This window comes from Alligator sinensis, unplaced genomic scaffold (genome assembly GCF_000455745.1).
Source record: "Alligator sinensis unplaced genomic scaffold, ASM45574v1 scaffold575_1, whole genome shotgun sequence".
Taxonomy (NCBI): Eukaryota; Metazoa; Chordata; order Crocodylia; family Alligatoridae; genus Alligator; species Alligator sinensis.
Window position 1 is genome coordinate 1,496,866 of NW_005842051.1, and position 25,497 is coordinate 1,522,362.

Consider the following 25,497-nt stretch of genomic DNA (forward strand, 5'->3'; position numbering starts at 1 on the left):
AATCTAGCTCCAGCTCTAAGCCTCTATTTTGGCTAGGACATTCATCCTCATTTTTTTTTAAAAAGTTAATTGTTAGATGATAACTATCAGATTTTACATTTCTTCTGATACCAACTATGAGTCTAATCGGACACTAGAGAGCTGCTGGCCTGTTTCCCCAGTCTAGGAAGGACTAATGCCTCACCAAAGTCTTTTTCATATACTTCATTCAGGGAATGGTTTATCAGTTCAAATAAAAGACTCACAGAGTCTGTTTTGGCCAGAACAGAACTAGTTTCCTGACCACCACAAGCTACAGGAGCCCAGAAACCTTATGCTCTGGACCTCACCATCTGTTCTAAAACCAGCCCCAGAAACCCACTTATCTCCTGCAAGTGAGCTCCCGCAACCCTTTATAGGCATTACCTATTCCCTTCCCAGGTGGCTGTGATAATTGAATAAAGCTAGCTGCTGGCCCCAGGTTTGCTGATTTCTTAAAGGGCAGATCAGCCTGTTACAAACACCACACAATTTATGTGTGCAGGGGGGGGGGAAAACTGTCTCATATGTATTAAACAGATATGATTTCCCTAGGCAACTCTAGTGTTTGTTTTCACATTGTACCTGTATGCTTTCTCTCCACAATGTATCTGGCTCCAGAGTGCAGGAAGATAACACACTTCTGAGACTGCTAGCTGTTCAGCATCTAGTTTAAGGAAAGCTATTTAGAAATGTTTTAAAAATCTGATTCACAGAGGTTTAAATGGGACTTAGGCACTAAATGCTGCCACTTTAGATATCTAAATCCAAACTGTAACCTTCAAAGCCATCATAGAGATGCTGTCTAGATATATCTAGGTTCTACAGGCACCTAAAGTTCTGCATCTGAGTGTGTCTGTAGGTACCTCAGTCTTGACAAGGCTATCTTGGTACCTATCTCACACTTATGTGCTACAAGGCTTTGCAAATTAGGAGTATCTCCACCTCTTGTAGCTGTGGATTCTGTTGAATGCCATCATGTTAAAATAGCCTGCTAATTAGGGGCATCTTTCTGGGAAACAGGAGCTGTGGATTCAAATCTTCTCCAGCAGAAGAAGGATTTGGCCATAGGTGTCCTACAGCTTGAGTAAGTGATCTCATCACTGACTGCTGGGAAGAGGTACACCACATTTCCAGATCTCCTTGAAGAGACATTGATATTCTGTTAAGAACCCCAGGATTTAATACTGAGAACCACTAGTTCCCTGGCCATCACTCCACAGTGAGGGCATCCAGGCCAGGGGTACTAGTTATTATTTTTCAAGTTAAAAATTACATCTAAGACCCTTTATTATGCTCATTCACTTCTCTGCAATCAGTTCCTATGAGTGTTCAAACCCTTCTTGACAGTCCTAGAAAACAATGTCATCTTACGATTGGGTATTAAGTCAGGGTGTAGCTGCACTTCCTTTACTATTATTGTCCTAACAGGTTGGCCTACATATCAGAATTTAGGAATCTGGGGGAAGACCCAACAAACCCAGCCAATCAGCCAGTCTTTCCTTCTTGTTCTAAGGAATCTTTCATTTTTTTTAAAGACTCTGAAGCAGGGGAAAATGGGGGTAGCTTCCAAACACCACAACTTTCCATATGCCATCTGCCAATGCTATTCCAAGTACATTTCAGTGCTACTGTCAGCTCATAAAAAGGCTATGAGCTTTCAAAGGTTACAAATACAGAACAGTCAGGCAGCAAAAGAGTTGCATTCCAAATCTAGAGTTTTTTCACAAAATTACAGAAACAACAATAACACTGATTTCCATCCAGAAACCTGGGGAAACCAAATTCTACCCAGATGCCTTTACTAGAAAATATTTCCCTAACTGTAAGCACCAAGACTTCAAGAATACAGCATTAATCCATGAAAAGGCTTAATAATTAAAGCAACTGCAGAAAAACAATAAATGAAACACAACAGTATTTTGGATATTAGTCCTTTCCCACAGTTTTCCCACCTGCCACTGTGATCACCCAGTGGGTAAATCACTTTGACATCTCATTCCTCTCCCTACAGTGATTTTGGCTCTGTGATTGCCAGGTAAAAGAGCAGGAATTTTACTGGAATTCATTCAGGTCGCATTGACTTCTGCAGTGGAAAACTGCCACTACTTTATACCAAGGCACCAGTTTTAGAATTTCAATGTCATTACACTATGGAAAAACATTCAATAGTGTACATACCATATATAGAATCTCTGTTGCCAGGAATGCAGTTCTCTTTCAACAAAACAATTCCTTTTCTTCCATTTTCCTGTTTTGTTCATGTCTGAACTGCACTACCCAATAGCATACAACTGCAGTATTAGTTATGGCCAGGGGTCTGGGTTTTCCACTCACCACGGAAAAATGCGGAAAAACCTGGATTTTCTCATTTTAAGGAGAAAAACCCATATTTTCTCCTTTAAAGGAGAAAAATGCAGGAAATGCCACAAACAAAAGAGTTCCAGCCTACAAGGGGCTGGGGGGAGCAGAAAAAGGGAAATCAGCAGGGGGCACCATGTGTATGTACACATGGCTGCCAGGCAACCTGGAGAGCAGCTCCCACAGGTATATCTGGTGGCAGCAGTGGAAGGGGGAAAGAATTGAGGCCCCCATAGACAGGGGGTTACTGCTCAGCCCAGGTGGTGCATGAGGGTTAGGGCTTGGGGCCAGAATGCGCAGCCACAGGCCCTGAGCATGTTACGGACCCATGATACTAAAGGATTACTAAAGCATAATCAACCTGGAGTGAACATGGATTACATCTCACACCATTCAAGCTAACTAAAATCTAATTTTATTAATACATTAAATGTATTAATAGTTTTCTACATGGAGGAAGAGAAGAAAACACTTAGTCCAATGGTCTCACCCAATTCCAGGTGTTGTTCCAGTTCACAGAAAAGGTGGCCAATCAGTTCCTGAAAGTAGAGGATGGTCATCTATGGGTGTTGCTCTTTTTGGCTGCTGTTCAGTCCAGATGCTGTTGGACAATGACACATACCCAACTTTCTTGTTGTCCTGCTTTTATGCTTTTTCTTTAACTTTACTCCTCTGATGACTTTTCATTTCTGGGTACCATTGATTGGTTTCCCTGTGATCATCATATACTGTTCATATTTTTATCCTGCCCTTTGTTCCAACAAACCTATCACATGCATACATCTTAATTTGGTCTTTTACTGGTGGCTTAATTTGGACATACCCCAGACCTCAAATGTTGCCCTAAGAATCAGGGGGTATCTTGTTCTCCTCCCAAATGGAGAGATAGCAAACAGTGGATCAATATTGCCTTAAAGTATGCTTCAATTTTCTCCAAATGAGAACTTTATTCCTCTAAACAGAGACCCAGTTATTTCCTCCAAATTAGGACCTATTCATTCCCTCCAAACGAAGATTTTTTCATTCCTTCCAGACAAGGATCCAGTTAACTTTTTAATCAATCAGTTTTATTGAGCACTCTAAAGTATTAACTTGAAGTATGCACATAGATACAATCTTAGCAAGCAAGTAATTGCATATTACCAGTCTTAATAATACATGACTCAAGAGCTGGCCAAGCATCTTAGAATGGGCTCTGGTTCTTGAAGGGAGAGATGTCTTCAGTTCTCAGGCATCATTTGAGTGAGAAGGGAAGGAGAGGAGGGGATGTGAAGGAAAAGGGGAGAAGAAGGATAGAGAGAAGGGAAAGGAAAATAGGGGTAATACTTATAGTCCTTTAGTCACATAGCTACCAATTAAGCTATTTTTCTGTTTTTCATCAACAACTTGGTGTTTGTCTTCACTTTACTGTTGTTTTTCTCTTCTTCTTGGTGCCAGGAGTAATTTGCTTCAGATATAAATGGAATGCACCATAACAAACCCTTTTACCCATAACAACCGCTTTTATCATCAGACTCTTACAGAAAAATAAGCTGCATCAGACCCTTTTCTCGGTAGAGATCAGGTCATACAATTGCATAACTCCATGAATGCACTCTTAGCCTACTTATGTCAAAGCTGCTCTAGGCCTTGCAGGCCAAAGAGACCATTTCAGTCCTGTAAAGCATCAAGAGGCTGAACTGTCTCCACAGTAATTTTGTGTGTCCAGCAACTCCAGATATTACAAGAGTTTTCCAGTTGGGCACCATCCAATTGATCCCCTTGTATCACCCTTCATTAACATATTCAATGATGTCAACCCTCTGATTTAGTCGGTTAGTGCCAAGTTCAGTTAATTTGAGCTAGTAACAAGGCTTATATTTAGCACAAATATGTTGATAACGCTGGAACACAAGCTTCCTGTGAAAGCGAGCTCAAGGCTATAGCTGATAGCACAGATACAAGATGCAAAAGAAAAATTCAAATAATAATGAGGCTATTCAAAAACTTAAACAATGGTTAAATAAGGCTGAATATAAAAGTTTAAATAAAACTATAATTCACCATTCAAGCAGGTGCAACTAAAGCTAAATGTGACAAACTATCCTAACTGGTGAAGAGCAGGACAGCACCATGAGCGACTTGTTGGGGGAAGGTGGGGGGGGAGGGAGCTGGCTCCCTGCTACTGTGGGCACCTCCCAGGGAAGGGCATGGGGGGCACATGTTCCCTTGATTTCTGTGAATGGCAGGCTGTTCGCTTCAGGCTTGAGCAACCTGTCCTGCTACCATGCCCCCGGGGCCTCCACAGCCCACTAGGCAGGACCTGGCACATCAGAGCAGAGTGAGACGTGGAAGCTTGGTACCACTGCCGTGAACCCCATGTCACCATGGCAAGGCACCCCCTGCCTGCCACGCAGCAGCGGAGGTAGCAGCGTGGAGTTGTGCCCCTCACTATTGCCAGACAGGCAGAGGGTGCCTTGTCATCATGGTGTGGAGCTCCCAGCACTGTCACCAAGCTTCCCCACCTGGTCCCACTCTGCCCTGCTGCTGGGTCTCACCCACTGGGCTGTGAAGGTCCTGAGGGGAGGGCAGCAGGGTGAGGGGCTCCAAGCCCACAGCAGGCAGCCTGCACCCAGCCCCACAATGGACTCTGCTCCAGCCATACTGCCCATGGGGGAGGGGGAGCCAGCCTCTGTACTCCACTCTGCCACCATAGCCACTGCCTACTTTTGGCAGCAGCTAGGGCTCAGGCCCTGCTGTGGGGAGCGGGAGGACTGCAGACCCAATCGCCCTGGCAACTGGGCCCCTGCTCTGACAGGGCTGGGGGTTGAGGGCCATGGGTGGGGAGTGAGGGGCACCAACAGGGCCAGGGAGCTGTGGTTGGTGAGCGAGAGTTACCAGCGGTGCTGAAGCGTGTCCTGAAGTAACCAAAGGCACACGACCAGAGTGTCTCTATGGCTGCTGCATGTCCCTGCTGTTCCAGCATTCTGCCTCAGTGTGCTGGGGAAAATAGAAGCAGGGAAAGGCTGCAGCAGTGAATCAAAACCAGGCTTTGTCCCAGGTAAGTAGGGATGTAAGGGGGGGGTCTGTGTGGGTGGAGGGACTGCTCAGAAGGTGTGGGTCCCCCATCTGCCCCCCACATGGCTCACATTTGCACCCCCCAGCAGCAGCAGCAGCTCTTGAGGCGCTTATGCCCACTCCTGGCAGAGACCCCCAGCAGTGTGGCATTGCCTGAGACTGGTGGCTGCACATGGCACTGGCCCAGCCTGCATGCCCTTGAGCAGAACCAGGCTAGCTCCTGCTGTCACCCAGGACTCCTGGCACCACAGGCAGAAGGTACATGCCCTCAAGCCCACTTACCTGGAACAGATGCCAGAAGCCTGTACAGGGGGAGACTGGTCTGGAAGGGGCTTGTCCTCCCCTCAGGACCTTCACAGGCAGCAGGGCAGAGTGGGACCATCCCCATAAACCCTCCACCCACAAACCCCACACCACCCCAAGTTCCACACTGCTCCCACAAACCTCACCCTCACAAACCCTACACCTACCCCTACACCCACGCACAAACCCCACACCCACCCCCCACACCCCTTCCCTGCCTAACTCCATATCCCTCCCACAAATCTCACACCCTGCATGCCCAGCCACCAGACAGGATAGGACAGGGCCTGCTGGCAGGAGCTGCAACTGCAAGGACAACTGTCACATTGCAGCTCTACCCCATGTCCACACCAGTGCTGGGACATGCAGCCACAGCCTGTGGGGGCTTCTGGTCCCAAGAACCACTTGGGAGATGTGATGAGCTAGGGGGAGGGGTGGGGGTAGCAGAAGAGGTGCGTGTGAGAGAGAGCACAGTGGGGGTCAGGGACAGGGGAGCAATCCAATAAGGAGTGGCTGCCAGAGTCAGGGTTTGAGTCCCCCTTCCCCCTAGAGCACCCTGAGCCTGTGCAGGGGGAGACTGGTCTGGAAGGGAAGGGGCTTGCCCAGCCCAGTCCCTGAGCCCCAGTCAAGGGCTTCCCAGGAACAGCATGGGGATCACTGGGGCCTGGACACAGGCACAGGGAGCAGAACAGCAAGGGCTGGCACTGCTCAGAGCCACAAAGCAGTGGGTGGGACAGCAGCAGCTGGACTTGTGTCCTGGTGCTGGGACAGAGCTGCAGCTGGGAGGGAGCTAGTGGGGGCAGGCAGGCAGGGGCTGCAGGTCAGGAGTGAGGGGCACTGGCAGGGCTGTGGGCTTGGGGGGAGGGGCAAGGGCAGGGTCAGGGAACCAGCATATCAGTGCTGCTGAGCACCCCACATCTTGGTGAGTGAAGGGGGTAGGGGCAGCTCTGAATTTTCTATGATAAAAAAAACCAAAAGCAAACTCCAAAGTGTATAGATACTTAGAATTTGTTTTACTATGATGATAGAGGCACTGGTAGGCTTCCAAGTTGCTTTAAACTTGTAAATATATCAATAAAACATTGCTGAACTGATGTCTCTATATATAGTGGCCTTTCATTTTAATTGTGGAAGAACGTGGATTTGGGGTATTTTAATGAGAGAATTTGAGGCTTTTTATTCAGAGAATTTGTAATTCTTAAACAGGGAGCACCAGGATCCCTGCTGGTGATCCAAGCGGCAGAACACAGGCAGAGGAGCCTGCCCAGGACCAGCACTGGGTACCCAGGTGGAGGACAGATGAGGTGGCTGACCTGGCCATTTGGGGCCAGGAGGGCATGCTTCAACAGTTCAAAGCAAGCCACAGCAAGGAGCACATCTTCTGGGCAATACCTGCCCAGGTGGCAGAGCAGAGACACCAGAAGACATGACAGCAGTTCTTCACAAAAGCCAACTGTACAGCCACGGCCTGCTGGCAGCTGGCCCAGAGTGCAAGAAGCTCTGCTACAGTGCCCGTACCACAGCCCAGGCATCTGCGTGGTCCCTGTCTGGGTCTGGCAAGCGCACAGTCATGGGGCTGAAGGTCCAAGGTTGCAGCAGATCACAGCTGCTGCAGATTCCATGCTGTTGCAGGTTGTAGCAGGTCACAGCCAGTTAGCAGCCCCTACTGTCAGACTGCTGCTGGTTAGGGCTGCTTTAGCAGTCCAGCTGGCACCAGGGGCTAGTGTCCCCAAATACCAACTATCTTGGCATGTGCTGCCTGTGCATGCACTGCTCCTGTTTTTCTTTCCGCAGGTTCTTTTGAAAAAACCCACAGGAAAAAAAAAAGAGCAGCGCATGCACAGGCAGCATGCCCTTGCAGCATAGAGAACACCTGAATGTGCGGTATGTGACACTGAAGACATGTTAGTGGCTCCACATACCGCACAGCCGCACTCATCTGGATGCACCCATGGTGTCAAAACATTCTGACCTGTTGTCACCTTTCTGAGTTCTTTGCAAAAAAGGTAGAAAGTGAAAATTAATGTTGCATATTTTTCTTCTAGGGAATCATTAAGTTGATTTTAAAATATTCAAACAGAAATTTAACAATGAAAATAACTATCAGTATCATGGGCAACTGGTGCCACCTTAGTCGGGGGGGAACATGCAAACAGGGCCCCATTCACCCCAGCCCCTGTCTCTGTCCAACTCCATTCCCTCACCGTGGGTGCCTTGATCTTCCCCCACTCCCCACCATGCCCCTTCCCCACGACAGACTTACTTGCTGGGGGTGCACACAAACTCAGCCCTCCAATCAAATTTTCTTCCTCTACCTATGTTCCCTACCCTGCTGCTCTCCCCCTCAGGAGCCCAGTGGGTAGGACCCAACATGACAGGATAGACCAGGGCCAGGCAGGGAAGATCTTTGCCATCACTAGCAGCCCCAAGCTGCCATGACAAAGTGACTCCTACCCATCTGGCAGCAGCAAGGGTGGTGGCATGGAGTTGTGTCCCTTGCTGCTGCCAAGGGGGCAGGGGGTGCCTCACAATGGTGGCACAGTGTCCCAGCAGTGGCAAAGAGCTTCCTCACCCAGCCCCACTCTGCCCTGCCATGCCAGGTCATACCCACTAGGCTGTGGAGGCCCCAGGGGGAGGGCAGCAGGGCAGAGAGCCTGAGCCTGCAGCAGGCAGTCCCCCCTCTACACACACAAATCTGAGGAGCACGTGACCCCCATGCCCCACCCCCAGAAATGCATACAGCGGCACAGAGCCACCCCTCCACCCCAATGAGTTTCCCATGGCTCCGTCTTGCTCCCTGCCTGGGTCTTGCCACCACACATTCTGGCCCTGGGCCCCAAGCCCCACACACCACCCAAGCTGGGGGTGGGAGGCTGTGGGTGGGGAGCGAGGGGCACCGAGAGGGGTGGAGAGGCTGTGGATGGCAAGTGAGGGGCACTGGCAGGGCCTAGGAGGCTATGGGTGGGGAGTGAGGGACACCGGCAGGGCTAGCGGGATGTGGCTTGAGAGTGAAAAGCAAAGGCATGGGCAGGGAACCAGCCTATCAGGGCTGCTCAGCACCACAAAGCAGTGGTGTGCGACAGCCACAGCTGGACCCATGTCCTGGTGAGCAAAGGGAGCAGGGGGAGCTCTGATTTTCCTTGATAAAAAACCCAAAGTCAAACGCAAATATTTATAGGTATTTAGAATTTATTTTATCATAATGATTGAGACACTGCTAGAATTCTAAATTGCTTTAAAATTGTAAATATATCAATAAAACTTTGTATTCAACAGATAGATATATAGCTATCAATATACAGATCTATATATAGATAGATATAGATAAAGATATATATCTATACAGATATATATATATATATATACACGGTAAAAGCTCTGTTATCGGGCATCCCCCAGGAATGGGGGATGCCAGATAACAAAATATGCCTGTTAGTTAAGCGACCCCGGCTGCTACTTCTCCCGCCGCCTCCCTCCACCCCTCTCGCCCCTCCCGTGGCATCGCCGCCCCTCCTGCAGGCCCTCTGGGCCCCACAGGACAGAGAGACAGGCCCCGCACAGCCCCGCACAGCCTGTTATGCCCCCGGGCCATGGGGGCTCAGCAGCGCAGGCTTCTTTGCCCGAGGCCGTGGGGGCTCATGGAACCCAAAAGTGCCATGGTAGGCACTTCCTGTTTCACTTTTCCTTACAAGCTGGCATGCCAGTTAACAGAGCATGCCAGCTTGTAAGATGCCAGTTACCAGAGAGTTTAATGTAGATACATATACATATACATATACATATAGAGAGAGATATTATATGAGCCTCCCATTGAAAATATATAGTTGTGTTTCACTTCAATCACAGAAAAACACAGATTTGGGGGGCGGTTAATTGGAGAATTTGCAAGGGGGTTATCAGAGGATGTGCTATTTTTTAACAGAGAAAACCAGGATCCCTGAAATCAGTATAGAACTGCAGCTGAACAGCAGGTATGTTGTTGGCTAAAACTAAGAGTAGAACCTATTCCTTCAAAATGCATATGCATTTGGCAAAGAGCCAAATCATGCCACTGATCCCTCCATAGACCTTTCAGGATATTACAGCTGCCACAGATCCTTTTTCTTGGGCAAGAAAAGAATCTACAGACAGTTTACATACAAGGATTATTCCAAGCAGACTCTCTCTTCAGTGGGAAGAAACAGAGATTTAGAGTACGGACGGACACTGCACTTGTCATGTTTTGTTGCAGGACAAATATTTTTATCCCAAGACATAATGTATACAGAACTGCTTGGGCCCTAGACCATGACAAAACTGGCCAAAAGTATACTGGAAGGAAATTGTCAGAACATCTCAAAGGACCTCTGTACATTTATCACCACTGCAGTGTCCAATGACAAGTGGGCCAGGCAGTCCTCCAGGTATCCCATAATGCAGCATTTCCCACTGCCCTCCCTTCTGAGCTATTCTGGCCTTAGAGCAGGATTTTACTGCCCAGGGTGACAGGTCACAGTTGTCCTCATCCACATATTTATTGCCTGCCATGAAGACTTTCTGGACGTTCTGTGTTCCACAGCCATGTGCCCTGAGGTCAGAATCAGTACCGGTTTTTGAACACGAGCAAGCAATCAGCTTTCAGCAGATATCCCCTGTGACAACTGCTAGAAGTGCTACATTTGTCTGCATTCTCAGGTCAGCAGGATATTTCCCCTAGGTTAGCAACTACATGATGCTATTGGAAAAAAGTCTCCATGGAGAAGGTTTATGGCCTGATGAACAATCTCTACCCTGTGAAGGAAGATTTCATAGATTCATTCCCATGCATCTACAGCACAAGAGGTATTTATTCAAGTTTTGCACAAGAGTGCAGAATATGGCACTACTAAATTACAAGTATTTAGTAATAAAAGTAAACAGATACTGGTCATTTTTTTCATAGTAAAATACTGGTACATAATATCACATACTGGTATAAGCATCCACCTATAAAAGCAAAAATTCTAAAGCACATAGGAGAAGAAGTGGAAGGGACATCTAAAAGTACTATTGACATGAAAGTAAGTGATGTTATTTTTCTTAACCTAAGAGAACATAAATCAGCCATTTTAAGAGCAAGAGAAATGTAGAGTCTCATAGGTTAATTGAGAGTTGACAAGTATGAATTAGTTTAGTGAAACACCCATCTCAAATGCCATTTCAAGTTGCCACATGCCATAGACAATAAAGATATTGCCAAAAAGGGCATTAACAATTCAAAGCCTACTGAACTGTGCCTAATAGTCTACACTATAGTATTTGTTTCATCCTCTTGCCACTCTGCTGAATAGTAGCAGAATTCAGTACGTTGATTTCCTGTTTGTTCAGAAGAGATATTGGTACAGGAGTAAGATATTTTCTTCATAACATTTGCTAATTTTAAAAGTGTCCACAAACCCTGTTCCTTTGAACAGAGATGTTAATAAATGAAACAGAAAAGTTCATCTTGCAAAAACATCTGGTAAGGTATGTTTGCCCTGTCCCAGAAGCAGCTGTCCTCCCACTCAGTTTCTTTCCAGGGACTCAGGCACTCCAAACACAATATTATTTTCCTGCCACAACCCCTGAGATTAACACTGGCAAATCTCTATTTCAAAGCTGCTCGCCTAGACTGCTTGATGAGGTGAAGCACAAGACCTAGTCTCTGGCAGCAGGAAGGAACCTCAGAACTTCAACTATCTGACAAAGAAAATTGCTTTAACCCAATCACAGCCCTGCCCTCATAGTGGGGTAGGTCATAAGGTAAGTCTTAAGTTTCATAGTTTCATAGTTGTTAGGGTCGGAAGAGACCTCAACAGATCATCGAGTCCAACCCTCTGCCCTGGGCAGGAAAGAGCACTGGGGTCATATGACCCCGGCCAGGTGCTTGTCCAGTCTCCTCTTAAAGACCCCCAAAGCAGGGAAGAGCACCACCTCCCTTGAGAGCCCATTCCAGATTCTAGCAACCCTTACCGTAAAGTTCTTCCTAATGTCCATCATAAATCTGCTCTCTGTCAGTTGGTGGCCATTGTTCCTGGTTATGCCCTGCTAAACACCACCTCCTATTTCTTGCTGCCCTGCCCTGCCTCCCCCGCCAATGAATTTGTAAATGGCCACAAGATCACCTCTCAACCTTCTCTTGCAAAGACTAAAGAGATCCAGGTCCCTCAGTCTCTCCTCATAGGGCCTTACCTGCAGGCCCCTAACCATACGAGTGGCCCTCCTCTGGACCCTCTCAAGGTTATCCACATCCCTCTTGAAGTGCGGCACCCAAAACTGACCACAGTACTCCAACCGCAGCCTGACCAATGCCACATAGAAGGGAAGTATCATCTCCCTGGACCTGTTCATGATGCACCTGCTAATTCATGATAGAGTGTGGTTAGCTTTACTGATTACTTCGTCGCATTGATGGCTCATATTCATCCTGGAGTCAACTATGACTCTGAGTTCCCTTTCTGCCACTGTGCTGCTGAGAAGGTCATCCCCTAGCCTATAGGTGTGTTGGTGATTCCTTCTCCCTAGATGTAGCACTTTGCACTTGTCTTTGTTGAACTGCATCCTATTCTTTTCTGCCCACTTTTCCAACCTGTCCAGGTCCGCCAGGATTCAATCCCTTCCCACTAGCGTGTTCAGTGTACCCCATAATTTCGTGTCACCCACAAATTTGGACAGAGTACTCTCCACGCCCTCATCCAAGTCGCTGGTGAAGACAGTGAATAGCACAGGTCCAAGGACCAAGCCTTGGGGGACCCCACGCCCACATCTTTCCAGGTCAATACCGCCCCATCTACTACCACTCCCTGGGTGCAACCCTTAAGCCAATTTGCCACCCACCTGACCATGTAATCATCTATGTGGCAGCCGCTCCATCTGTTTATGGGAATAGGATGAGATACCGTATCGAAGGCCTTCTTAATATCCAAGTAGATGACATCCACCTCGACTCCTCCATCTAAGCATTTTGTGATCTGGTCATAAAAAGAAACAAGGTTAGTCAGTCAGGCTAACCTGCTATGAACCCGTGCTGGTTGCCCTTCAGCATTATTTTTCCTACTGGGCTCCCACAAATGTGATCCTTGATAATTTTTTCAAAGGTTTTCCCAAGGATAGAGGTGAGACTAACTGGCCTATATTTACCTGGATCATCCTTCCTCCCCTTCTTGAAAATAGGGACCACATTGGCCCTTTTCCAGTCCTCTGGGACCTGACCCGAGCACCATGAGTGCTCAAACAGCCATGCCAGTGGCTTTGCTATGACACTGGCCAATTCCTTCAGCAACTGTAGATGAAGATCATCTGGGCCTGATGACTTAAACACATTCAGCTCTTCCAAGTGTCCCTTTAGTAGGTCAGTGCTGACCATCGGTGGGCTGGTGTTCCTCCTCTGCCTATCTATAATGTAATTGGGAGATTAGTCTTGACCCATGTTCAGGAATACAGAGGCAAAGAACTCACTGAAGAGTTCAGCCTTTTCCCTCCTATCTGTCACCAATTTCCCTAGTCTGTCCTGTAGGGGTCATATTTTACCCTGCACCTTCTTTTTGCTCCCCATAAACCTGAAAAAGGACTTTTTGTTGTCTTTAATTTTTGTCACCAGCCTGAGTTCCATTGCTGCTTTGGCCTTCCTAACTGACCCCTGGAAGTTTTTACAACTAAGCAGGTGGGAGGTATCCACTGCAAATACTCATTTCTTAAATCATCCTGTTCCTTGATAAAACAGAAAAGGAAGTGAATTTAAGGAAATATAACCATAGTATCTATGAACACCGCGTGCCCCCGGAGACTGGGGGGGCACAGCTAGTTCCCACAGGTAGCCGCAGCACTGTCAGCAGCGGGGGAAGGGGGAGTTGGCAAGCACCAACCAGCAGTTGGCAACCACCCACAGACACCAACGGCAGTGTTGGCAGTGGCCAGTGGTGATTGGGGACCACCCACAGACACTGCCAGCGGTGATGGGGGTGGGAGTGGGAAGTGGTGACCACCCGCAGGCACCGCCAGCAGTGTCAGCGGCACCTTTTTGCAGGGGGTGCACTGCCAAGCTGAGAGGGTGCACATGCACCCGCATGCTTCCCCTATGCATCACCAATAATAGTATCATAGAAAAACTAAAGCTAGAAGGTATCTTAAGAGGTAATCTAGTCCAACCCTGTTCTCAAGACTGGATCATCCCAATCTAAATCACTCCAGACAAGTGTTTGTCTACCATGTGTGGTGGGCTAGTAGTGGGTGCTCCTGCATTGAGCCACCCACCTCACTGCTCCCAACCACCTTTCAGGCTCTGAGTGCCTCCCTGGGGGCGCCTCACATCTGGCCAACCTGCATGCCTAGGGGTAACACCGTCACCACCCAGAATCTGGACTGATGTGGGACTTGTGCCAACTGGGAAACACAGCCCTAGTAGTTCTTGAAGGTATTTGACCCACTGCAAGAATTTGGGGTGCTTCCCTCAGTCTGAAGCACAAATAGTGGTCTCCCATAGTTAGCCCAACCAAGGGGACCCCAAGGCATAATCTAGACCCTCTCCCAAGAAGTCTCCCATGCTAGGTACAAAGGAGAACTTTATTGGTTACAAGAAGTAGGTTTGGAATAAGGTACAGGGTAGAGCAGGGACAAAGGGAGAAATCCCTTAGAACAAAGTGGCATGGTAGCTTTTGATTACGCATCTGAGTTACTGCAAGCTATATAGCTAGTTAGATTTCAGGTAGCTTACTCACAAGTATCATCCAGAGGCAGGGAGAGATTCCCTCTGAAGGCAAGCAGTTCATTGATCATGAGTTTCAAAAGAGAGATGGAGTTTCAGATGGTCCAGCTTCTCTCTGTGAGTTTTCATCATGGCTACCACCCCTCCTCCTGGGCAGTTTTTCACTTATGACCTCATTTACCTGGTCCAATGAAAGCCAGCAACCGTTGGCTGCCAGCCAACTAATCTGAAATGCATCACTGGTTGCTGGGTAGACTGGCAGGGTCTTTAGCCCCCTCCCAGTCATATTGGCATTGCTTGAACAATAGGGAGCGTAAGCCCCCCACCCAGGTGTGTGATGCCAGTCAAGTAGGCAGAGGGAGCAGGTTCCCCCCCTTCAGGAATGTATTCAGCTTAAGTTACAAATCAGGGTTACCTGAAGCTGATGGGACCAGAAGAGTCTGCCCTCTGCAGTGACCATGGTAACCAAATTGTCGGATAGCAGAGTTTGGGGAGAGACAGAGATGGTATTCTGCCACACCCTGCTTTTAAAAACTTCCAAGGGTGGAGATTGCAAAATCTCTCTAGGTAATCTGTTGCAATATTTAACCACGGTAGTGAGAAAGTACTTCCTATTCTACAACCTAAATTTCCTTGGTACAGTTTTAAGATCCATTCCTCTGTGGCCACAGAGAAAAGTCTATCACCATCTTCTCTATAACCACACTTCAGGTATTTAAAGACTGTTATCAAATTCCACCTCAGTCTTCTCAGTTCTTCCAGGTTTTCTTTGAAAATCATATTACCTGATCTCAATATTTTGCTGATCTCTCCACTTTTGTTGCCTTCACTTTTCTTGCCACTTTCTAATTTGCTTTCATCTTCCTTGAAGTACAGTGCCCACAACTGGATACAGCACTCTGTGCAAGGCTTCACTAGTGCTGAATACAGTGGAAGAATCACTTCCCTTAACCTGCAAGTGACAGTTCTGTTAATACAAGCTCGTACACTGTTGGCATTCTTTGCAATAAGAGCACACAGTTGCTCATATACATTTTACAGTCCACAATAATCCCAGGACCTTTTGTGCAGCACTGCAACCAAAATAGTGGTTCCCTGATCTGTATTTGTACATGTAATTGTCCCAAGCACAGAACTTTGCACGTGCTCTTACTTAATTTTATTTGATTAACTTTGAATAATTTTTCCAGTTTATAAAGGTCATTATGAACCCTAATCCTATCCTCCAAAGAGTCTGCAACTCGACTCAGCCTGGTATCATCTGCAAATGTGGTAACTATACTGCATCCCATCCTCCAAATCATTAATCAAGGCATCCCCTAATAATGTGCAATGAGGGACAATGGGAAACTGGCTAGAGATCAGTTGTGGAGAGATGAGAATCCAGTGGTAGCTATCCACCAAAGAGAACAGTTTACAGAAAAAATCATGACCTGCACTGTATGAGTGATTGTTAGATAGTTCCCAGATGACTTAATACACTGGCCTAATTAAATCACATCCCTCATATCGTGTCTTTGTTCTTCTGTGTCTGGAACCATATCCTTATCGACTCCAAGTACAGTCACTGCACAATATCCTGGATCTTTCTGTAGGGAGTTAAATTCTCTTAACTTAATCCCTAATAGGCAAGCTATAACTATACATGTAGCTGCTATAATAGGATGTATAACATCAAAAAAGATTCAGCAGGGACTCTAACACTTACTCATCAAATAATTATAAAGAATGCATAATAAATGCATAAACTATGAACTGCTTAATATATTGAGTAATCCATTTATTATGGAGTATATAAGACAAGCATTAATGTTGACCATTTCAATAATTCATGGAACTGTATGTATTGCAGATACTAATCCTCTGTAATTAAATAGCTCAATGACTATTTGGGATTAGGCTGTGCTTTCCATGTAAGATGTGGAAAATAGCTACATCTGTACAAAGATGCTCAGAGAAAGCATTCTCCCTCCAAGAGTCAGAACTGCATCCCTTTTGATACTGGGGGTAATGTAACACCTCTTAATTTAACATGCGTTTTGGGGATATTTGGTATATTTAAGCTTTTTAATATACTTTAGGACATCATGAAAACATGAACTCCAAAAGCAAATACAAAAAACAAAACACATCAGTTTATTAAAAGTCCATTAAGTATAAGCCAGTCCCAGGAGTTTTGAAACCTTAGTTGAAAATCATTAAAAAGATTTTTAAATGCCGGGGATTGGCATTGAAGAAGATGTAGTCAATTAATGATTTTTACAAATAGAGCTTTATTAATCCTCCTACTTTGTTATTTCTCATTACCCATATTTCTCTGCCAACTCCTCTTCTATGTGAGGCCATGAAATGGGCAATAGTAGGAAAACTGCCCCTGTTTTAGCCCATGAATCTGCAACTGGGATATGAGGATGTCACACAAATGTATTGAGAGTCATTTTCCCTTATGCTTTGGAGGGCATATCTATGCAAGTTGCTATGCACGCTGCCAACACACAAGACCTTGTGCCTGTCCTCCCAGCATGTGCTCAAGGCTGCTTCAGGTTGTCTAATTTGCAAATTTATTAAACCAGCACGTGCAGGAAGGTCATGACTGGGCAGGATTTATTTCTACACACAGAGCCTTGTCTTGCCGATAAGGCTCTGTAGATACGCTAAGAGTCCATTTAGTGCTTTATTCTTGATTCAGTCATTTATTTATTCTTTATGTGCAACTCCAAATTAAGTAAATCTGTTCCTTTCAAATGCTCTGTATTAAAACTTTGCAAATTCCTATGTATTGTACATGCCATAGCTATTAACCAATTCAGTCTATAGATAATACACATTTTACCTTGTTTGCATTTTCATTTCCGGATGAACTGTTCTTAAAGGCAAAATCCTATCTTTACCTACATCACATCTGTGCAACTGGTGCCTCACGGGCCTCATGCACACTGATAGGGGTTATGTTGAGGTTCCCAGACTCCTGCCCTGCTGCTGCTCCCCCCATTAACTGGGGCTGCAACAGCAGCCAGGATCTCTGGGCTCCCTTCCCTCCTCTGGCTTTGCTGCCTGCCCCCTCCCAGGGGACAGGATAGTGCAGCGCAGCACAGCTGAGGGTGAGCTGGGGCCAAACAGATTTGAGGTGGGGGCCACACAGCCTTGAGATGGGAGTACGTGTGATGCAGTGGGCAGGGGGAAGAGAGCCATGGGTGCATGGTACAGCAATGTTGGCAGGGGAGGGGCCTCGGCACTGTGTGTGGCCGGAGGGGATGGGACCCATGACTCACCCAGCTACAGCCCAGGGATCATTCAACCCCCAACTGCTTACAAATTGGATAGCCCTGACCTGTGTGAGTGGGGATAATCTCACAAAAGCAGAAGTAATAATGAAGCATTCAGAAAGAAAGAAGATTGACATCTAGAAGTGCTCTGGCCATACCACCACTGCTGTTAGCAGCACTGTGACCTTGTGGGAAAGCATCTTCCTCTCTTTGCCTTCCCACTACCAAACTAAGATGCTGGTATCTATCTACCAACCAGCTAGGGGCTGCTGGATCCCATCAGAAAGATGCTGCACAAACAAAATGCCAGAATTAAAAGGGGGACCAGTGCTTTTGTCATTAACTGCTTCATCTTTCACGCAGAACTACATGCTTCTTTTCTGCAGCCAAGGCCCAGCTTAGGTCCTAGGGGTAAAATCTTAGCCTCACTGAAGTCAGTGGCAAAACTCCCACCGATTTCAGCCAGGCCAGGATTTCACCCTTAATTCCTAACCTTGGAGTAGAAGTGTTCAACCCTGGGCCTGTGGGCCAGGTCCAGCCCACAAAGTCATGTTATCCAACCCACAGGACTCCCCCCCGACTTCTGAAAATGTGGTGGCGGGAAGAGCAGTGGTGGCCGATTGCCACTCTCCTGCTGTCAAATTTCTGAACCCAGAGGGAGCCCAAAGAGCTGAATAGTACAGCCCTGTGCACGAGACTGAGGGCCTGGGGCCGGTCAGGGTGGCGTGAGGCTAAGCGAGGCCATGCAGGGCAACGCGGAGTCAGCTAAGTGAGGCAGGCTGGGCAGCCTGGGGCTAATCAGGGCGGCACAGGGAGTGTGGACTGGCACAGGGCGAATCAGGGCGGTGCGGAGGGGCACGGGGCAGTGCAGAACAGGGCTGCATGGGGCGGTGTGGCACAGGGCCAAGCAGGGCCACACGGGCCTGACCCGGCCCGCGGACTGGTCCTGCACTGCCTGTCGAGCCCACAGGGCCAGACGACTGCGCAGCACCACTTCAGCGCCTCCAAGCCTCTCGCCTTGTACAGCTTCTTTTGTATTCATAATGCTGGTTCCTCCCGGTAGAGTCTGAAAGAAATAAAGGAAAGTAGGGGGGGCAAAGAGAGAGAGAGAGAGAGAGAGAGAGAGAGAGAGAGAGAAAGAAAGAGGACCCCCTCACCCCGGGCCCGGCCGGCGCTGGTGAAAGGGCTGCCCCCAGCCCTGGGGGACGGGCCGGGCTGGGCTGGGCAGGCGCGGTAACGCGAACTACAGCTCCCAGAATGCAGCGCGGCGGGGCGAACGGCACAGGAAGTGCCTTGGCGGCCGCTTCTCCTGACCGGAAGTGGGGGCATTCGTCGTTCCTCCTCCTGGCCCGCGGGCGGGCGGCGCGCGGGGCGCGTCACGGTAACGGCCGCGCTCGGGCCCCCTCCCTGCAGGGGGTGCGCGGGCGGGAGAGGGCAGCTCTTGCCGCCGCACCGCATCGCGACTGCGGGGGCAGCGCATGCGCCGCTCGGGGTCTTTTCCCCTCCCCTCCAGTGCAGCAGGGTTTGGGAGAGCTTGTTTTAAGCCTTTGCCCTTCCGACCTTCGCTCATGTCCCTGCTGTATCTTTTCTTTGCCCCAAGCCATCACTGATGCGCCCCCAGTGGCTCCCTGATAGGGGGTTGTATCTACTTGGCGCACAGGCCCCTTGGCCACTCACGTCTCCGGGCACTTTCACGGGGCCGTGTCCGCCACCTCCTTGGACTCACTGCGGCAGGTGCTATCTGGTGGCTCTGCTCAGCATCCCCCCAGGGGCACCTGTTTTAAATCTGATACCTTGCTCCTGTCCCTGCTTTATCTTTTATTTTTCCCATTATTTTAGTTGATGCACATCCAAAAGCCCCCTCGAATAAAGGCTTCTGGATAACCATTGCTTTGCGGGCATAAGGCCCACCTTACCCTTATGCTGCAAATAGGCCTGACCCTTATCTCGGTGGCTCCCCGCCTTGGAGCACTTGTTATCGGCCTCTAACCCTCACATCATTTCAGCTGTCCCAAGGAATCAGTCAGTATGTACCTGATAGCTCAACAACGGTGGGTGGGGTGGGTAACTGTGAGCTGGCACATGCCTGTGTTTCCTCTTTGCACCAAATAGGTTTAACCCAGTCTGCTTCATGTATAGGCCTGTGCCTCTTTTTTTTCCTGTGTGACACCACTGCCAAGATGCAATGACTGGGAACCACCTTCTGCAAAATCTTGGGCCCCGCACGGTTATGTCACACCATTAGTGTTTGGAGTTGGTATCTGGGAGGATGAACCTAACAGCCCCTTGTAGAGTTGAACGGGGCTGTATGGCTTCTGCAAAGGATACAAGAGATGTTACGCAGCTCTCATCTCACTGCTGATACAAGATTAATGTCTGTCTTTGTATATTTGGGGGGATTGGATATGTTTTTGAAAGTTAAATCTGTTCTTTTATGGGTTAGGTTCATTAAAAAAAAAATTAAAATAATGGCTCCATACCCATGACCATCCCTGACTAGCTCCCGGGCAATCAAGAATCATTTGAAGGTGCTCTCTTAATATCTGGGCACATTTTCAGTACACACTTTTTCTCTAAAATCAGCCCTCCAAAAATGGGGCTAATGTTTTAGCAGGGAAGCTGATTTTTCCTTGCTGGAAAAAATCCTACAGGAATAGAAACATAGAGACACTGTGCTACAATGGCTCCCGCTTTTGCCTGGGGAACCAGGCAGGAGGGACAGCATCCCATGTTAACCCTCTCACAGCTGCTGATGAAATAGTAGCTTTTGGCTGAAGTGTCGCTGAGCTGGCTGGGGATGAGCAGGCTGCTGCATGCAGTAAACTCTTGGGTATAACTCTAGAAAAATCTTTTTCTACAGACTGTCTTCCAAAAACAAGGTCTCTCTTATTTGTAGGTATGTGGTATGCAAATAAATGTAGTATTCGTTTTCTTTATCCTTCTTTTTTAATTATGTGAAATCAAAAGTATCATGAATATGTTTTTGGACACATTTCTGTTTTTTCAACCTAGTTGAGATAATGACATCCCTTGAAAGGAACCTCAAGCAGCAGATGATTTCTCAGCTGCATAATTTTGCCTCTGCTGGTGACACAGCTAGGTTGAAAGCGTTGCTTAAGCATTCTCCATCCCTTATTAATGCAACAGCCGAAAATGGTTGGACAGCCTTGATGTATGGTGCTAGGAATGGGCACCTCGAGATTGTGCAGATTCTTCTTGAAGAAGGGTAAGAAACAGATTCATTCTCTTCAAAAGAATTTACTGGGTTCCTTGCTTCCCCTTTGATGCTCTCTCTGAATTACCACCATATTCAGGTCCATAAATGAGTAAAATTACCTATGAGTAAACTTACCTATGTGGGTCATGAGAAGAAAAACCTTGCAGAGCAGAGCAGAGCAAGTCGCTCAAGGCATTCTAATGCCAAAATAGTTTATAATTGGTACTCCTGTAGGTCCGTGTATGTCTAAAAAAAAAAGTTTAAAAATATTTTTTTAAAAGGGGTATCAAACATAAGTCCTGTAGCCTGGATTTGGCCTGCAGAGCCAGGTCATTGGACCCAAAGAATTGGTTCATCCAGCCCACAGCTTTGATGGGGGAATTTCTCTCAGGAGCAGCCAAGCTCCTGGGCTAGGCCCATGGAGTTGGAGCTGCCACAACAACATGACTTGTTCCTGCAGTAGCAAGCAAGTGCCCACAATGCCAGGCTTCTTCCTGTGGTGTTCTCCCAAGCGCTTGGCAGGCAGGCTGGGAAATGCTACAGTGTTGTACTGCCAGCAGCACCATGAACAGAAGCCTGGCACTGCAGTATGTTCTGGCAGCAGCAACCAAGCCCATGGGATGCTGGGTCCCAGGGCTCCATGCTCCTGTGGGACGCCTCATTCACCCCACCATCACAGCATTCACGAGCCGCACCTGGTACCTCAAGGTATGTAGAAAAAACATTTAAATCTGTGCCTGTGGCCAAATCACTGATTCTTTGAATCAGGATCAAATCTTCAGATTCAGATTCAGACGAATCGAATCGGGATAGTGATCCAAATCAATAAATCAAATCACTGTCCCCAATTTGGGCTGAATCTAAATCTGAATCAAATACGGCCCGTTTTGCACACCCCTAGGCCATAGTCATATTCTGGCCTGTGGGGCTGTTCCTACACCACTCATCCTGCTTATGGATTAGTCATACACCACTCATTTGACCCTCATCTGACACTTCTGGTTTAAAAGATATAAAGACATTCTCTCAATAAAATTTACCATCTCTGCCTTATTTTCACTTTTCTCAGCCCAAGACTGGTAGAACTCCCTGGACTATTACAAGTTATTTTTACTCTTGGTGGTAGTGATAAAAGAGTAGGACACAAGTCAGTCCTTCAGCTGGCCATTGCACTGTTTTCCTCCCCAGTGTAAAAATTGGGTATTTTAAAATTAATAAATCTGAATGTTCCAGTTTGTTTTTTCAGTGGATATTTAGATCTGTAATTTTCTATCTGCTTCTATACTGTAATGCAAATAAATGTGCTTTGGTATTTTTCCTGGCACATTTGTAAAAAAATACCCCAGTACCAGTGAGGGATTTTCTTTGACTTCTTAATGTTTTAGCACAAGTATTGCTGTACTTGTCAAATGAGTTTGTGCATGACCACACTACACCTTTATCAAATAAAACCCTAATCAGTGCTGAATTTTTCTGTTTAGTGCCCTGGCACTTACCTTGGCACTTGTGCTTCAGTTGTTTCAACTCCTCTCTCTCATACACCACTGCACTTGTTTCTTTTGAAGGTATAACATCTAAAAAAGAAGGAACACCACTTACCATTTTCAAACCCTACATCAGTGCATCACTCAGGGTCAAAGAGAGACTAGCATGTTAAAGTAGCCTGCTTTGAAGTCAGTCATTGGTAGATATTTCTGCAAATGTCATTGCAAGCAATGAAAACAATATAAAAAACACCTCAAAGCTCTAGGGAGACTCTTGTGAGTCATCAGAAGGCTAGATGAGACTGATTGAAAGGGTAAGTCTTCTAAACTAATGTCTGAGTCAGATATGTGGTCCAGTTGAGCTGCAATTGGTAGAAGACAAATGGGGAGCAAAATTGGCTTTAAATTACTTTTTGGACCCCTAATCCTGGACCTAGCCAAAGTTGGTGTTGTCAGTGGCATGATTAAGATTAATCTAAAAGGCAACTGTAATTTGCAGTTTGCAGTTTGTAACTGTAATTTGTAGTTAGTCTATGGGCTGTTTTGTCCACACCCTTTTTTACCCAACTACGCACTCATGGCTAGGCCCACCATGGAGTACAGTTACTGTGGCCTGTTTTATTGTGGAGTCCTTGAGGCAGAAGGAGTTCTTGGAGTCAGATTTGTTTTGTTTTCAATAATGAGGGCTCTTTCAGTTTCAAGGGAGAGAGAAACTCTAACACTGAACGCTGACACTAATATTAAAATATCTGGATGTAAGTTTTCATTTCTATTAAGAGAATGCGAGTCATACAGGAAGAGAAGCTGTATCCAAGAAAACAGTGGTTTTCAAAGATTGTGGGTGGCCATGGTAGGTAACCAACTGCTGAACAGGAATTGCTAGTGTAATGCTGTGGGTTAATAAGACCCCAGATGTATAAGCAGGGATATTATCAAGAAGGAGTATGGAGATAATATTGCATCTGTGTAGAGTGCTAGTGAGACCAGTTCTAGAATACTGTAGCCAGTTTTGCATCCATACTTTGAAAAAGGCATTGAAAAATTAGATGGACTTTGGTAAAAGGTGCAAAGAATTATTTGAGATATGAAAAAAGCAGCTTACTGTAAGGAATTTAAAGGAGTTCAGTTTGCTTAACTTATTAAAGAGAACAAAAGAGGTGACTCAGTCACAGTCTGAAGGAGCCTACAGAGGCAGTAGATAGGACTCTAACTTGGCAGACAGATACAAGATGCAGTGGCTGGTAACAAGAATAATTCATACTGGAAATGAGGAGCAAGTTTTTAAACAATAAAAATGATTAATCACTGAGACAGATTGCTAAAGGATATGGTAAATTTCTGTTATTTGAAGTCTTCATTTGGATGTCTTTCTAAAACATAAGTTCCAGTTCGAGCACAAGCAATCGACCTCAATGCAGGCATATCTGCATGAAATATGTAGTTAGCTGTGTATCAGACAATATGGTCCTAATGGTTGTTTTTGGACTTAAGATCTGTGAGGATTTTCCTGGCCCTTTTATTTTTGTTTTTCTGAGGTGAGCATTTTTGTCTTTATTTGTTTTTCTTTCCACCCTGGGAACTTGGCTTTCCATAAAGTCAAAGAAACTTACTGGAACATTCATAGAGACTGCATTTCTACATTGTAAGGAGCCAGCCTTACACCATCTCCCTTATCTTCAAGGATCAAGTACTTTATAGGGATATTTTGCTAATCTCTTTCTAGAGCAGCAAGAGCACCTTCTTGTGACACCAGACATTTAGAGACAAGGATAAAAAGAGTCCACATAGCCCATTAGGCTATGGACAGACTTGACTTGTAAACACTTTAAAAGGAGGGGAGGACTTGCATCAATTGTTATGTCTACTAAATAAAACGGTGTTAAAGTTGCAACACTTTTGGAACAATATTGCTCTAGAAGGCACATAGGCATAATTGTTGCATGTTAATAGTTAATGTTCAGTACTGATACAATTGTTATATCTGTCTATGTGCTTAGTTCCTTTCATGGATGCTTGAAATCAGGGGCAGATCCAGAGTGGGTGCAGTGGTGTGGCTCCCTTTTGGATTGGACTGCACCGCAGAAGCCTCCAGGGACTTTTTAAAGTTCCTAAAACAGGTGAAAATACTCCCTCCCTGCCTGCCTTTCCCCACTGTTCTGAGGGCAGAGAAGAACCAGAGCCTTACTGGGAAGTGGGGACAACAGCAGGAAGGATGGAAAGGGGTTCCCCCTGCACTGTGACCAGGCAGGGTGGGGGGAACTTTCCAGTCACTCAAGTTGCTATTGTGCCCTCCCCAGTTGACCCAAGTCCCTGCTTATCCTGGTTGGCTCTGGAACTTCCCTACCCCCAACTGTGGAGAATGCAGCTGGAGCAGGCAGGAGAATGGGCAGGGAGGGAAGAAGAGGAGGGGTGGACTGCCTCTGAACAGGAAGGGAAAGGAAGAGGGTATTTTCACCTGCTTTAGGACTTTAGAAACTCCTCAGTAGCTCCTGCAGCCTGGTCTGCCTGGACTGATGGGGCAGAGAAAGCAAGGAGGAGGGGGGTTGTGGCTTCTGCATCTCACTTTGGGAAATCCTGGATCCACCCCTGGTTGAAAATCACTGTTCTCTCTGTAACTGAAGCAATTATTGCTTTGATCCAAGACTCCTTTTATTCTCCTTTTATTGTACTGCGTCAAAATTGACATTAGGCAGTTTGCTTAGTGATCTACTCTGCTGGGCTGTTGAGACTCTATGAGCTTTTTTATCATTATACCTTTGGATGTTCAATACCCTATATAGGCTGTGTGGCCTTAATAAGGACTATTTCAAAATCCCAAAGCTTAATGGTCCCAGATATGCATCCTCACAAGTAAGAATATACAGCAGAAAGACCCTCACAGACCACACTTACTCCACTAACCATTGTTTTATCTTTTCTGTTTTTAATAGGTGTGACAGATCCATTGCCAATAAATCAAGGCAGACTGCACTGGACATTGCTAAATTTTGGGGGTATAAGCATGTCGCGAATTTACTGGCTAATATTAAGGGTGGGCAGACACCTATTTTCTTGCAAAATGAAGTGATGGAATGTTTAAATTATTTCAGC

The 25,497-nt window shown here is 46.6% G+C and overlaps 1 protein-coding gene and 1 long non-coding RNA gene across 2 annotated transcripts in view; one reads left to right on the forward strand and one right to left on the reverse strand.

Annotated features, from left to right (window-relative positions):
- Window positions 1–9,207: 9,207 nt before the first annotated feature.
- On the reverse strand, window positions 9,208–18,948 carry LOC112550195. Its single transcript, XR_003093895.1, has 4 exons — window positions 18,864–18,948; window positions 15,226–15,392; window positions 12,574–12,707; window positions 9,208–10,509 (listed from the first exon to the last, which is right to left on the reverse strand). It is a non-coding gene; the product is annotated as an uncharacterized LOC112550195 (long non-coding RNA).
- Window positions 18,949–18,983: 35 nt separating this feature from the next.
- Window positions 18,984–25,497, forward strand: part of NUDT12 (nudix hydrolase 12) — a 23,117-nt gene continuing 16,603 nt past the window's right edge. The window contains 4 exon segments of the mRNA XM_025203300.1: window positions 18,984–19,087; window positions 20,567–20,602; window positions 20,719–20,932; window positions 25,338–25,497. Coding sequence (XP_025059085.1) covers window positions 20,727–20,932; window positions 25,338–25,497 — 366 coding nt within the window. The 5' untranslated portion in view covers window positions 18,984–19,087; window positions 20,567–20,602; window positions 20,719–20,726.